The sequence below is a fragment of the Fonsecaea erecta genome (genome assembly GCF_001651985.1).
Source record: "Fonsecaea erecta strain CBS 125763 chromosome Unknown Scaff15, whole genome shotgun sequence".
Lineage (NCBI taxonomy): Eukaryota > Fungi > Ascomycota > Eurotiomycetes > Chaetothyriales > Herpotrichiellaceae > Fonsecaea > Fonsecaea erecta.
This window is the reverse complement of record NW_017387258.1, coordinates 440824-453763: the sequence shown is the minus strand read 5'-3', so window position 1 is coordinate 453763 and position 12940 is coordinate 440824. Positions and strand designations below refer to the sequence as shown.

The 12940-nt window shown below is 52.2% G+C and overlaps 4 protein-coding genes across 4 annotated transcripts; 1 reads left to right on the top strand and 3 right to left on the bottom strand.

Annotated features, from left to right (window-relative positions):
• Positions 1-1366: 1366 nt before the first annotated feature.
• On the top strand, positions 1367-2140 carry AYL99_11699 (hypothetical protein; the record flags this gene model as incomplete). Its single annotated transcript, XM_018843204.1, has 1 exon — positions 1367-2140. The coding sequence occupies one exon, from the start codon at positions 1367-1369 to the stop codon at positions 2138-2140; it is 774 nt and encodes a 257-aa protein (XP_018687531.1).
• Positions 2141-3540: 1400 nt separating this feature from the next.
• Positions 3541-4054, bottom strand: AYL99_11698 (hypothetical protein; the record flags this gene model as incomplete). Its single annotated transcript, XM_018843203.1, has 2 exons — positions 3541-3757; positions 3897-4054. The coding sequence occupies 2 exons, from the start codon at positions 4052-4054 to the stop codon at positions 3541-3543; spliced, it is 375 nt and encodes a 124-aa protein (XP_018687530.1).
• Positions 4055-7241: 3187 nt separating this feature from the next.
• AYL99_11697 (hypothetical protein) lies at positions 7242-8276 on the bottom strand (the record flags this gene model as incomplete). Its single annotated transcript, XM_018843202.1, has 1 exon — positions 7242-8276. One exon carries the CDS (start codon positions 8274-8276, stop codon positions 7242-7244), a length of 1035 nt encoding a protein of 344 aa, XP_018687529.1.
• Positions 8277-8617: 341 nt separating this feature from the next.
• AYL99_11696 (hypothetical protein) lies at positions 8618-9131 on the bottom strand (the record flags this gene model as incomplete). Its single annotated transcript, XM_018843201.1, has 2 exons — positions 8618-8851; positions 8907-9131. The coding sequence occupies 2 exons, from the start codon at positions 9129-9131 to the stop codon at positions 8618-8620; spliced, it is 459 nt and encodes a 152-aa protein (XP_018687528.1).
• Between the last annotated feature and the right edge of the window lie 3809 nt (positions 9132-12940).

Sequence of the window (12940 nt, the reverse complement as noted above, 5' to 3'; positions counted from 1 at the left end):
GCCCATTGACGGATCGAAGCACATCAATCCTCCTCGCCCCGTGGCAGCAAACAACTAAAATAAGATGCTATCTCCATATCATAACGAAGGGCCTTTCGACGGATATCATTCCGAAGTTCTCCGTCCAATGGTCGCGGAATAAAAGCGCCGGAGAGAGATTTTGGCCTCATATCAAAATATACGATTCTCCACCGAGCATGCTTAGGACTGGGCAAGACAAAGCTGGGGAAGTATCCTACGGCATAGGCCACCCTCGGACAGCAATTGAAGCCCTCGAGACGTCCAAACCCTCTCCCTCCTGCAGACCGGATGTTGTCATCGCAGCCGACCGGCGCCCTGAGCTCAATCCTTCAGCACAACCTCCTCTTGTGCTCCAAAGAACAACCGCGTATTCACCCCCTTTCGACCGAGAGCGATACCACGTTGGCCATGCAATGGGCTCCTCCTGGCGAAGGCTATCTCGGCAGCGGACTCGACCGCCGCTTTGCTTGTTGGTTGGCCAGCCACACCGCGTCGCAAAGAAAACACGTAACGGCGATTTGCCAAGACGAAATACTAGTCGTCATCAAGATCTGTTTCAACGAGCTGAACTGGACTTGATTGAAGTGCATTTGGGCGCCGACAAGATGACGGGGTGATGCGTTTAGTGGCTGAGAGCAGTGATCGTAGAATTGTAAAGAGGCGACCGAAAAGAGCACCCGACACACCCAAGAATTGCCGTGGACGTTAGACTGGCGAGGAGGGTCAGTCGAGGGTGCCCTGATCCTTCATTGGGAAGGTCTAGCGAGTGCCACGACGGCGCCTTTTAGCTCGCACATTTGTGCTGTAGAAATTTCATTAATAACAATCAATTTCATCACTTTGGTTCCACAGATTTCCGAGCACTCTATCGCATCCGCGAAGTCTTAGTTAGTGTCATTGTGTCCTGGGTATCGTTCCTGGCGAGTCGTCTGTCTCGGAAAGCTCCGGATCCTGCGCCATCTCGTCGCTGATTCTCTTCGAAACCTTGAACACCTGCGCGGTAAGGGTCAACAGCTCTCACGTGTCATTTACCCTGTCTCACATCTCTGCCAGCTCTTACAGCTCCAGCACCCCGTCTCCCACAATCGTTACGCTGACCACCCCCACTGGAATGGCTTCAAACGGCTCGAACAATCGCCGCTCCACCCCCCGTCGACGACGCATCAAATGTACTCACCCTGAATGCGGAAAGTACGGCCACTTCACCAGCGAATGTTGGGTCGCCCACCCTGAGCTTCGACCCAATCTTCGACGTGACCAAATTTCCAGGCATCATGCAGGTGTGTCAAGTCAAGGAGGGGGCCCGTTCCCCGATCTTACCCACCAAGCTACAGATGTAGTTCCCATGCAGTGGAAAACCGAAACGACCGATCACTTCCGGTTCCTTGACCTCCCACAAGAGATCCAGGACAAGGTCTACGAGCACGTCTACGAAGAGAAGCGGTCAGTACAAGTATCCATGCATACATATACGGTAACAAATTGGTCACACTTTCGACCATCTAATCGCGCTGAGTTGGTGGTCCGTGGATACCCGTATGACGACGACAGTCTCGCACGAGTCAGCAAAAAGCTTAGGGCAGATTCACGCACGGCACATCAGCAATCGTTCAACGGCGAGATGAAGATCTATTGGGATCACGAATGGGCCTCGACACCGTTTAACCTGATCTGTGGACCTCGCTGGGCACTACTACGGAACAGAGTCCTCAAACTCGTTATCTGCAACCTGTCGGGCAGAAATGTTAGGAATGACTTTCCAGCCATTTGGAGGTGGATCCCAACATACTTCCCTCGAGTCATCAAAATCAAAGTCCACTACGACGCATGGCGACTATGGACAGTCCCCACCCGGCTTATCTTCCACGAAGCCTTCATAGGACAATTTCACTCGGGCGAGATGGACCAGGACTTTGTGGACTCTTCCGAAGCCCTGGGGCTACACGTCCTGGCAAGCGCCATGGAGGAAACTCCGCATCTCTGCACCATCTCCCTGACAACTGCACTTCATTGGCATAGTCCCGACCAACGCCACGAGCTCTCGTTATATACCAAGTTCTATATCACGACGCAGGGCGTGTCTGAACCTGTAAGTAGGTTGTGGTTGCCCCATCCATAACGCCTTCTGGAGGGAGGAGGGTTGGTCACAACGGCAAAGCGGCCGCAGAGGCCACAGAAATTTTCGGGATACTACTATATTACAAGTCTACGTCGAGATCTGGGTTAGTCTGGCACCGTTAAAAGGCGTCGGAAATGGGCGTTTTGGATGATTTAGGTGTGTCAAACGATGGCACTTCCTCAGAAATTTGTACCGCATAGATTTCATAGCTTATCAATTCAAGTACTTTGGTTCTATTGTACGAGGATTCGAAAGGTAGTCGGCATGCATGGGCGAGAACGCACAGGGGCGTGTCCCGCAGGTCAGTCGCTGAGACGGGTTTTCTGGTCAGGACACTGACTGTCAGAGAGCTTCGGGGTGGAATCGTTAGACGGAGAGTCGGAGGGTTTGAACACGTATCTTGATTGTATAAAGCTGTCCTTGAGACATCGACTTCTCGCACTGTTGAAGGATTCTTGAATAGTGCGAGAACAGAGGTCCTATTTATCTCTTCCTGTGTGCACCTCGTGGGGGCCGCTCGCCCCAATCATCCCATGGGGTGTTATCAACCGGGGGTTCGGGTGCCAGCCCGGGTGACACTGACTATACCACCACCACTACCCCCCCAAATGGCCCAAATGACCATGCGTGATTCTGTTGGGTGGCCACAGGCATTTGGCAAGGAGGAGCAATGAAGGATCGAAGGTGTCACTGGGATGCAAGCGGCATTCGATTCTCAGTGAAGCAAGGCTCAATACTTGATCTACCGCTATTGCTTGTCGTGTTATTTATTCGCTCTCAAACTCAGTGCCACCAAAAGTGTGAAGATGCCCTAAGACAGAGTTGTGGCTGTACGAGCCACCACCACCGTCTCCGCAGCCCATTACACTATGGAGGAGGAGCGTGGCCGCGAATGTGCTCGGGGAGATCCTGTCGGGCAAGACATTGGCTCGAATAGAGACAGATACGCCGTTAGCTGGCAATGCAGGGTGTAGTGGTATGGTTAGTATAAGCCGTGCCACGGAAAGCAGCCAGTCAACCTTACATGCTTCACTGACCGCTTCCATATTGCACGATCCATGCGCAGACTCGATTAACATTCGAGCCAAGTACTGCGATTTCTGCACGTCCGGTACTGATGAAAGTCGAATCCACCGCCGGCTGCCTCATGTGAGAGAAATCTCCTTCTGCAGGGGGCCTCTCCCAGACCGACCGCCTTTGGCGATAATCTCTTCTACATATATTCGGCGGTAGCTCTCCAACCTCTCCTGGCTATCCTGTACCGCCCGCCCGATACCTCCCGTGTAGGCAACCTTGAGCGGCACTTTTCTTACATCCTAGACTAATGGCTTATCCGCTACGACCTGACACTTGCTTTTCTTGAGGCTGTGCATGATCGGCGGAGTTAAGTTGAGACTCTATTAATTTTCTTCGTTGCCGATCGGTCCTACGCCTTGGGTGGTGGGCTGGGTCGTGATCGAGACGACAAGGATGCTGCTGACGTCGACCAACGGGTCCAGGAATCCGTCCACCCTCGAGTCGATGATCAGCACGATGAGCACGTTTGTGTTTCTGATCATCCACGCCCGACGGATTAGGTTCATCATTTCGAACGTGTCGATCAACAGCCCCATCCTTCTGCGGCTCATCGGCCTCAGCCACCTGTTCCTCAGCAGTGACAAGGGCCTCACCTTGGGATGGCGCCTGATTGTCACGACGGGCATCTTCACGCTTATGCTGCCGGGCTCACATTCATCGTGGCGTACTTGGCCCTGACCCTGAACGAGACCAGGCACGGGAGCTCGCTCTTGTTGGCGGCCCGAGGATGCCGCTGACGTCCTCGACGGCTCTCGTGAGCAGGTCGACCCCGGTCTTAATCGTGTCGCTGAACCTGGTCCTGGGTATGTCCTTCAAAGCGCCGCCGTTCGTGTCCATGTTCAGCCAGCACGGAGGTGAGAAAGAAAGAAAAAGGAACGGGGTCATGCGCCGAGGGAGGGGGGGCGACATGGGCTCATCATGTTCATATTTATGTTGATTTTTGTTGATTGATCGATTAATTGCTGACGTGATTAATGTGAATGATGGATACTACATTCCATTCCTTCCCTATGGCATCTTGACACCCTGACACCCCGGTGTATGTATTTATATGTATGTGGTGTGTGTGGTGGCGGCGGAATGCAGGGATGCGAGATTGCTACATTCCTAGCACCAGTCCTGGAATGCAGGATTCGTGGAATGCAGAGGGCAGGAATGCAAGATTGCTGCAAGAATGTAAGACTGTTCCCAGAATTCAGAACCCCAGGAGTGCAAGACCACGGGAATGCAAGCTTATGCAGGAATGTTACAGGAATGCTACGATGCAACCATGCAAGACTGTTACCAGGGATGCAGCCAGGAATGCAGGACTGTTTCCAGGAATGTGACATTGATGCAGGACTGCTCCGGGAATGCAAGACTGTTGCTACCCAGCCTCCCCCTCCCTCCTCCCTCCTCCCTCCTCCCTCCTCTTGCGGAATGAATGAAGATCCATCTTCACCCTCGTGTTTGTTTCCTGCTCATTCAATGAAGTATTTTTTTTTTCCACGAAATTGTATATCGGGCTAGGCAGGTGGGCAGGGCGGACGAAGTGAGTGGTGCTTGCTTCCTCCTCGTGCTCAACGAAAGACTGCCAAGTCTCATAGCATGTTCAACAAGGACACACTCGGACGATGTATTGAACTCAGCACCCACAAAGCCGTTGGGTCAAAACTGCATCTCTCCGTTTTACTCCTCCTGCAACATCCACTTATAGCTTCGTCCGGCCATATTCGGCGGTCATGTAAAGATTCTGGGTGATGAGCAGAAGGGCAGGAAGGGCAGGAAGGGCAGCCTTGGAATCGACTATCACTGCATCCTGAAAAGATCGAGAAGGAAACTCCTAATAGGCACTGCTCCCAAGTAACCGGCGACTGGTTCGACGGAGGTGCTGGCCTCAAGGGCTAGAGCATCAAATCATCTATCTGCGAACTGAGAATCATGTTCCACGTCCGATCGATCAAGACGCCGGATCCTAGCAGGAGGTGGGTAGCTACTCTTGTCCTGGACGAAGAGGAACATCAAGATGAAGACGAACAAGTTCGTGCTACTGGAGAGAGATATCGTCGTCAGTACCAGATAGGTCTACGGATCACGACCGGACAGTACTTCCCGCCTCCCGCCTCGCCACATTTTCTCCCGGCCCTCAGGCCTCATCAGGAGGGAGGATGGGCAGTCCTGGAAACCGTAGGGTTCTATCCTGATCGGTCACGTGAAAACGCAGGTGACGTGACTTTGCAGAACTCAATAATTTTTTTTCCAACTCGTCGCCGTTGCCGCGGCTACCGATCCAACATTCATCAACAACTACATCATCACCACAACAACACTCCTTTAAAGCGTCTCAGTGTGTTCGTTTGACAACATCCGATGCGTTTATGGCAACTGTTCCCACAAAACCACCATGTGTCCTGAGTTGTGAGACCGCGAAACTAATCGATTTACAGGCCCCCTTGAATCGCCCTTGGTCAGTCCGAACCCTTCTCCTCCCCTCGAAATTCTCTGCTCGAAGCAATCCTCAGTCCTCGAAGGCCTGCTGGCGTTGGACAGAAAAGGTGGAACTGGCATCACAGACTATAATCTTCTCCTCTCCTTGAAGCTCCTGCCAAATGTATTGTAATCGATATCCATCCGTTTTCCTAGTGCCAGGCTCATCCCCTCAACGAGCAATCAAGGCGACACCACCGCCTTGGGGATTACAGATCTGAGCCATTAACTTCTGGCACGACGAAGATTGTTGCAGGTGTCCCGTGCCAGTGAAGATGGAACGGGGACCGCCAGTGATGATCGTATCAGAGATGTCGTCGACATTGCTTTCATCCCTGAACTAGATGCGTTCCAGGTCGACATTGGTCAAGGAATATTTGATGAAGACTCTCTTGGGGCATCTGCCACCAGCGGGCTGGAATTAAGTGTCCGTCTGGAGGCCTTCAGATTTATTCCGACCAACTATCGAGCACAGCACATGTTGTAAGTAGTCAGTATCCCTTCATATCCAACTCAGATGGCGCAGGCGAAAGAGCCAACACTAGGACTGTCGAGCGTCGGGCGGAGCGATATATTGCCTTCAGTCGAACATTCTCCCTCTTCCCGGCTGCGGTTACAGAAACGACGTACCTCTACGGAAGCGACGTATCTCTAACTCCCAGGGCACTGGGTCGATTATCCTTCGACGGGTGCATTTCGATACAGCCAAAGTCAGGAGGCTCTGATAGGCAAGGGGCCAGATGTTGAGCATTTGCAGGAGCTCAGTCTTCTGGAGAAGCGAGAGTATAGTCCTGCAGGTTCGAAGGGGTCTCAGAGTGGTTGAGCGAAGTCGATGGTTCTCGAGGGTCGGGTTTGGCCGGGTACGAGAATGCTGGAGGAGGCTGTTCTCGCTGTAACCGAGTCTCTCGTTCTTCAACCTTACGTTCAAGGGAGGCTTGTCGAGGCTTCAGCTCCGCCATGCTGCGCCCATGATGCGCCCATGAAAATGAAGCTCGACTCGACGAAGCAGGAGCCTCTAAGGGCGACATTAGACGAACTCTGAAGTGCACACTCACGCCCTCTCTCTTTTGGTTCTAAGCCCACTCTTGGATTTGTCGAAGGGCTCGCCCAGTGAATTCGTCCAGCAGCGCCTGAGAAAGGTTTATGCAGTATTCTTGAAGCAGGCTTGCAATAATCTTGCTTTGCTGTAGCCACTCAGCCAACCACGCAAGTTACAGGGCCGATAGGCAACGAAGAAAATTAACGGAATCCCGACTCAAGTCCAACCCGCATTGCCAGCTAATAGCGTATCTGTCTCTATTCCGGTCAACGTCTTCCCCAGCAGGATCTCACCGAGTATAGTCACGGCCACGCTCCTATGTGGAACCAAAGTGAAACCAAAGTGAAAGAATTAATTGATTAATCTGTGAAATCTCTGCGGCACAATTCTGCGTGCTAACGCCTCCCCCTCCTCCAGAATAACCCATATCCCGATCTAGACTTCCAACATAGTATCCCAAAATCTTTGTGCCCTTTGCCGCAGCTCTGCCATTGTGATAAACCCTCCTCCTAGGAGACGTTATCGAACGGGACACCAAATCCTCTCGACAGCTTCAGACAGGCCCTGCGTCGTGACGGGGAACTTAACGTGTAATGAGTGTATGAGCTCTCCAGCAAAAGTCTGCCAATGAATTGTAGTTTGTAGGGATATAGTGCAGGGACGCGACGCTTCTTCCATAACTCTTGCTAGGCCGGGCAGGCCTAGGCGTGCGGAAGGGTACCTAAATTGCCCGTCCATTTTGCCGGTGTCAAATCTTCGCTTATAGGCTTCGTCGAAGATTGTAAACGGAGTGAACGATGTTCCCGGCCTAATTCCGCTACCGGTTAAGTAGCGGTCGGTATTGTAATGGACTCTGATTTCGGCGACGCGAGGGAAGAAGATCGGGGTTCCCCTCAAGACCTCGAAAAAGTTGTTTCCAGCTTCTCCACTGGACACGTTATCGACAACGAGCTTAGTAATTCGGTCTCGTAGTAGTGCCCAGCGAGGTTCGCAGATCTTGTTGAATGGCGTCGAGTCGCAGCCTTTATCCCAAAAGACCTTCATCTCGCCGTCGAACGATTCCTGCCGTGCCTCGCGTGAATCCTCCCTAACCTTTTTACTGACCTGTGCGAGAGTCTCGTAGTCATACCCACGGATCGACAACCCGTCGTTATCATATAGTCTGTGGTATCTCCCATTTGGTGCCGTAGGTCGAACCATGAATACTCGTATTGGCTGCTTCTCTTCGTAGACGTGATTGTAGACCAGTTTCTGGATCTCCTGTGGGAGCTCGAGGAACCGGAAGGGAGAGACCGTTGAGGGACAGGGAGTACTAGAAAACGCATAGGGCATATCGGCTTCCCAGCCATTCTGCCCTCGAGTTCCATCGGTGGCTTCGTTGGCTGGATCGGGTAAGGGGTCCCATTCTTGACTTGGGCCACCTTCATCCCGACTGGAAATCGTCTGAAGAGGTCGAAGGTCAGGGGAGCCGACCCAACAATAGCTGCGGGGAGGACTGTCGATGTGTGGTTGACGGGAGGTAGAGGAGTGATTTTCCGAGCCGTCTGAAGCCATTCTAGGGTGGCTGCTGAACCTGTGGGAGCTGTAAGACAGGATAGATTAGGCGTGAAAGCTGTTGATTTCACCGCGCAGGTGTTCAAGGTCTCGAACAGGATGATCGGTTGTGGAGGAATGCGCGACGGGATTGCGCAGGATTCGGAGCTTTCTGAGGCAGCGAGATGGTTAACAGAATAGCCCAAATCGATTGCAACAAGGGCAGAGGGAGCCTGGAACGATACTCACGACAGGATGACTCTAACGGAGGCTTCGCGGATGTGACAGAATGCTCATGACCTCTGGAACCGAAGCGATGAAAATAATGAACCTGAGAAATCTCTGCGGCACAAATGTGCATGCTATATAGGCGCTGTGGTGTCGCTCGCTAAGCATTCCTTGTGAAGGATCAGGGCACACTCGTCTGCCTCCGGTGCGTGCACAGCGAACTGCTTACCCTTAGAGTTCGTGCTGGTCCGTGGAAGCGGTGGCGTGCCCTGTGGGGACAGCGAGCCGATAGGTGGCCCGGGCTTGGTGTAGAACTTGCCCCAATGGTTGATCTGGCTTACCAGCACTGGACCGGTGTACACGCCGGTCTTGGAGTCAAGTTTAACAGCTTCGTCGCGCCAGGATGACTCACACAGGTTGTACATGAGCTGGATGTGCACCAGTTCCTGCCAATCCCTCTTCTTGTGCTGGCAAGCCCCGCCCCAGTGACTGGGCCATTGCACGCTGGAGGTCTGGGTCGTTCATTTCTTCTTGATCCTTAAAGGACTTGACGTTGCTTGGCGAAGCCGCGGCATGCTTGGAGGAGAGTTCCGTCATGGAATTGTCGACTCGTGAAGGCGGACGGGATAGGGCGGCGACTCCTCCCATGCTCACTTCATCTTGGACTGGCGGAGACGTTTCTGTCAACATAGAAGCCCTCATGCAGTGTTTGTGCCCCAGATCTTATATATAATATAGTCTTGGAACTCCCAGTCATTGGAGGCAACCTGTACTCACGCTATCTGCCAGCAAGAAACGTGGAACAGGTTGCGGAAGTAAGTTACTCGGGCTGGGCAGACGTTGAGTGATGGCCAGTGACTAGATCTTTGGGGATCCTCGGAGATCGACAATCCAGATACTTCACTAAGCAGCAGCAAATACATCATGGGCAGCATGTTGAAGAACCCCAAGATTGTAAGGCGTAAAACTGTCGAAGATGCCCGCGGGATGCGCGGAGACCCATAATCTCGAGGTCTCCTTAAGTGCAAGACTAAGAGATATCTTGTGGTCTGGCTTCAACTTGACATGCTCTAGCTCTCGTCAACAAGTGGCTAGATACTTCCCTCCTGACCAAAAAGATTCCCTTGGTGGCTACCCGGCTCCTCTATAAACGTATCATCCGCGACGAGTTGATGGCCTTCGAGGTCCCCAGCCTCATCCCACAACTGTGTGAGACATGGTGAGTTGAAGCGCATGTACGGCCGATGGTTTCAGCGTGCTTGAGGAGGCCAGCGGCACTGGGGTACCTTTCGGTTGTATCTGGAGCGCCTGCCATTGTGAACTGCTTCCGAGACATCGTTGCACGCCTTCTGTTGCCGAATCGGCCGAGTGGCTTCTCCGATGCCCCGGCTAATAGCGTTGACTTCTTCTCGCACACCCTATCCGGTAGGCATTCCACAAGCCCACACCGCGCCTCGGCCGATAGCGCTGACCGTGCTCTTCAAGGCCTGTGAAGTGCTCTTGGACGCGGCCTCGGAGGTCTCTCGCGCCCTTCTTACGATATCTGATTCGGTAAACCACTGGACGGTGCCGGAGAGCTGCTTCGTAGATTTATTCCATTCTTTGGACGCCTTGAATTCCGTTCGAAGAGTGTCGACAAAGATTTGCCAGGGGGTTTTGTTGCCATGAGGTGGCGGAGGCGGACGGGACTCCTTACCCTTCTTCTCTTTTCTTTCTGGTTTCTCCTCTTCCTGGTCCTTTTCCTCTTTTTCCCTCACTTGCTTACGTTTCTACTTTGGCGTCCCAGAGCGGATTTTGAACTTCTTGTTCGGGGTCTTCCTTAGCCCAGGTTTGTTGGGATCGAGCTCCGGAAAGAAATCGAAGGAGAGTCCGATCGGCAAGTGCGAGTCCAAGGGAGAACGGCGTTGGGTGTGATGCGGGAGTGAGAGGTGAGGATTATTCTCGCGAGATAGAAGTAACCTTCTGTACACTGCAGTCCCTCCAGACTGCGCCAAAGCTCGGAGCGTGGTAAGTTACATTGGGGCTGTCATATAATTACGGGCAGTACGGATAGGTGCACGACGCATTATAATCATGCAACGGAGCGCTTTACTTTAAGCAAGGGTAAAGAAACGAGTAGCGCGCCGGAAGAAAAGCCTTTAATAACCTCGTTCATGGTCGATTGACACGCCTGCAAGATCGCGAAGGGGAATCGAATTTCGGCTTCGGGTAAACTTCCTGTTTCGTTGTAGAACATTTGATGTGGTCCATGTACAGGTCATGTCGGAACTCCTACCTCACAGTCATGACGCACCATACAGATTCAAGCTGCAGTAGTGGAAAGGTGGGATCTGGTGTCTCTAACTGCTAGGTGATCGAACCAGAAGGTCCCGGTTGCCTCTACACAAAAGCCATCTCAATCTATATTGAATTTATCTGCCTTGGCGAGTCCCTCAGCCTTGCGTTCGGAAACCTCAGCCTTGTGTTCGAAAACACCCAAATCACTTTTTATACATCACTTTTTGTGCACAAAAAAAGAGATACCTCTCTTCTCAACATGTAAAAACATGCAAAAACTCTAACCCAAGCCCAACTCCCCGGTGGGAGTTGAGGTTGGATCGAGGTAAAACCCCCAGCTGTGGAAGGGGTTTTTTCCCGTCGTTTCGTCAGGTTCTCTCCGGCCTCGGTCGCTCCCACGCTTAGGGAGGCCGTGAAAGGCGCGGAACAACTGGGCTACCTGCAGAAGGTAGTGCCATCAGTGTCAGAGCAGTTACCTTCAGGCAATCTCGTAACTCTCAAGAGAAGCTGTCCCAGATCTGGTGGCCACACCCTCACGCCCCAGCTAGCTCCGTCTGCACACTCGGTGTGGCCATCAGAGGCTGGAACCCGGGATAGACCTGGGAATTGTTGGAGAGAATTCAGGGTCTATAATATATATGTGTGTGTGATTCTGCCAGACCTTCTTACATGTGACATTCACAAAATGAATGGTGAATTGCCACACGTCTTTCAAGAGATGTTATCAATAAAACTCCTCAAGGTCATTCTCACTCTCAATCCAATCAATCCGCGGAACTCCATCCTTATACCGAGACGACGCACTTGACCTAGCTGTCAAGTCGTCGAATCTGTGAATCTCCTAAAAGATCTTATGTATCGGAGTTGGCAAGAATGAGCAAGAGTACCGTCCCAGAAACCTACGACAGCATCAGCCATATTTCGCCCTTTACTAGCAACTCTGATGTAGTATCCATGGTCGAAGGACGTGTATTCAACTCTCAAGAAAAGATTTCACCTCCAAGATTTCCGCGACAACCATGTGGAAGCCATTAATGCGACTCTGAGCGGCAAAGACGCTTTTGCGCTGATGCCTACCGGCGGAGGCAAGTCTCTTTGCTATCAAATACCAACTGTGGTTCTGAGCGGGCGCACGGCAGACGTGACTATTCTTGTCTTACTCTTGCTGAGTCTCATGCAGGATCAAGTGGATCATTGCAAAAATTGCACATTCTGGCTCTGCTCGTGAATGGACAGACGTCACCGGGACATCGAGATTATCCTCCCAGCCTTGCGATCTAGCGAGCCCGTGAAGTTCGTCCACCTGATATACGTTACACCCACGATGCTCAACAGGAGTCAGGCATTCTTCATGGTTTTTGTTTGGATCTGAATCAGAGGTGACTCCTTCCATGCATTGTGATTTAGGCGCTCACTACCCTCGACCGCCTGACCCGCCTGGAGGTCTGTGAGGATTTCCTCCTCCTCCGAACAAACCAGGAATGGCGAGACCCTGATTGCAGAAAGCAAAAAGCGAGAGCAAGAGAAGTTTCAAGGTGACCATGTTATCTGTCGCTTTCGTGGGATAATCTGAATAAGGGGCAGGCTGTAACGAAGTGAATGGCACTGGTGGGGATGGAGAGTTCAGCGAGTGACACCATCAGGTAGTTAACTCAAAAAATGCCTCTTCCACCATCATCGACGTCGGGAGCACCGGCGACAGTGCTGTGGCCCCTGTGACTGTGGCGCCGGTGGTCGGGATTGATTTGCAGATCGAACGTGGTGAATATTTTCTTGCTAAGCAGGGCAAGAGCGGGCTCGAGAAACAAGAACGGCGCGAAAAGCAGAAACAAAGAGGGAAGAAAAGCAACGGTAGCGAGAACAAGCATTCACGCATCGCTCAAGCCGCACCTCTCACCAACCTCCCATTACTCAACTCACATTCGCAGCCCTTCCTCGTCTCTACCGCTGGATCTGAACCTGTACATCATACTCGGTACGTCATCTTCTTCGCCTGTTGACACGGATTCCTCTTTGCATCCACCTGCGCCACCTAGATTTCGTTCATCGTCCTACCCTACAACAACACATCCTTACCGTCCATATGTTCAAGTAAACTATCGCACACACCTGAACATCTCGTCAACCTGGGAATGTTTTATTTAGAACAACCTTTGGCCAACACCGGGCCTCTCGCTCGC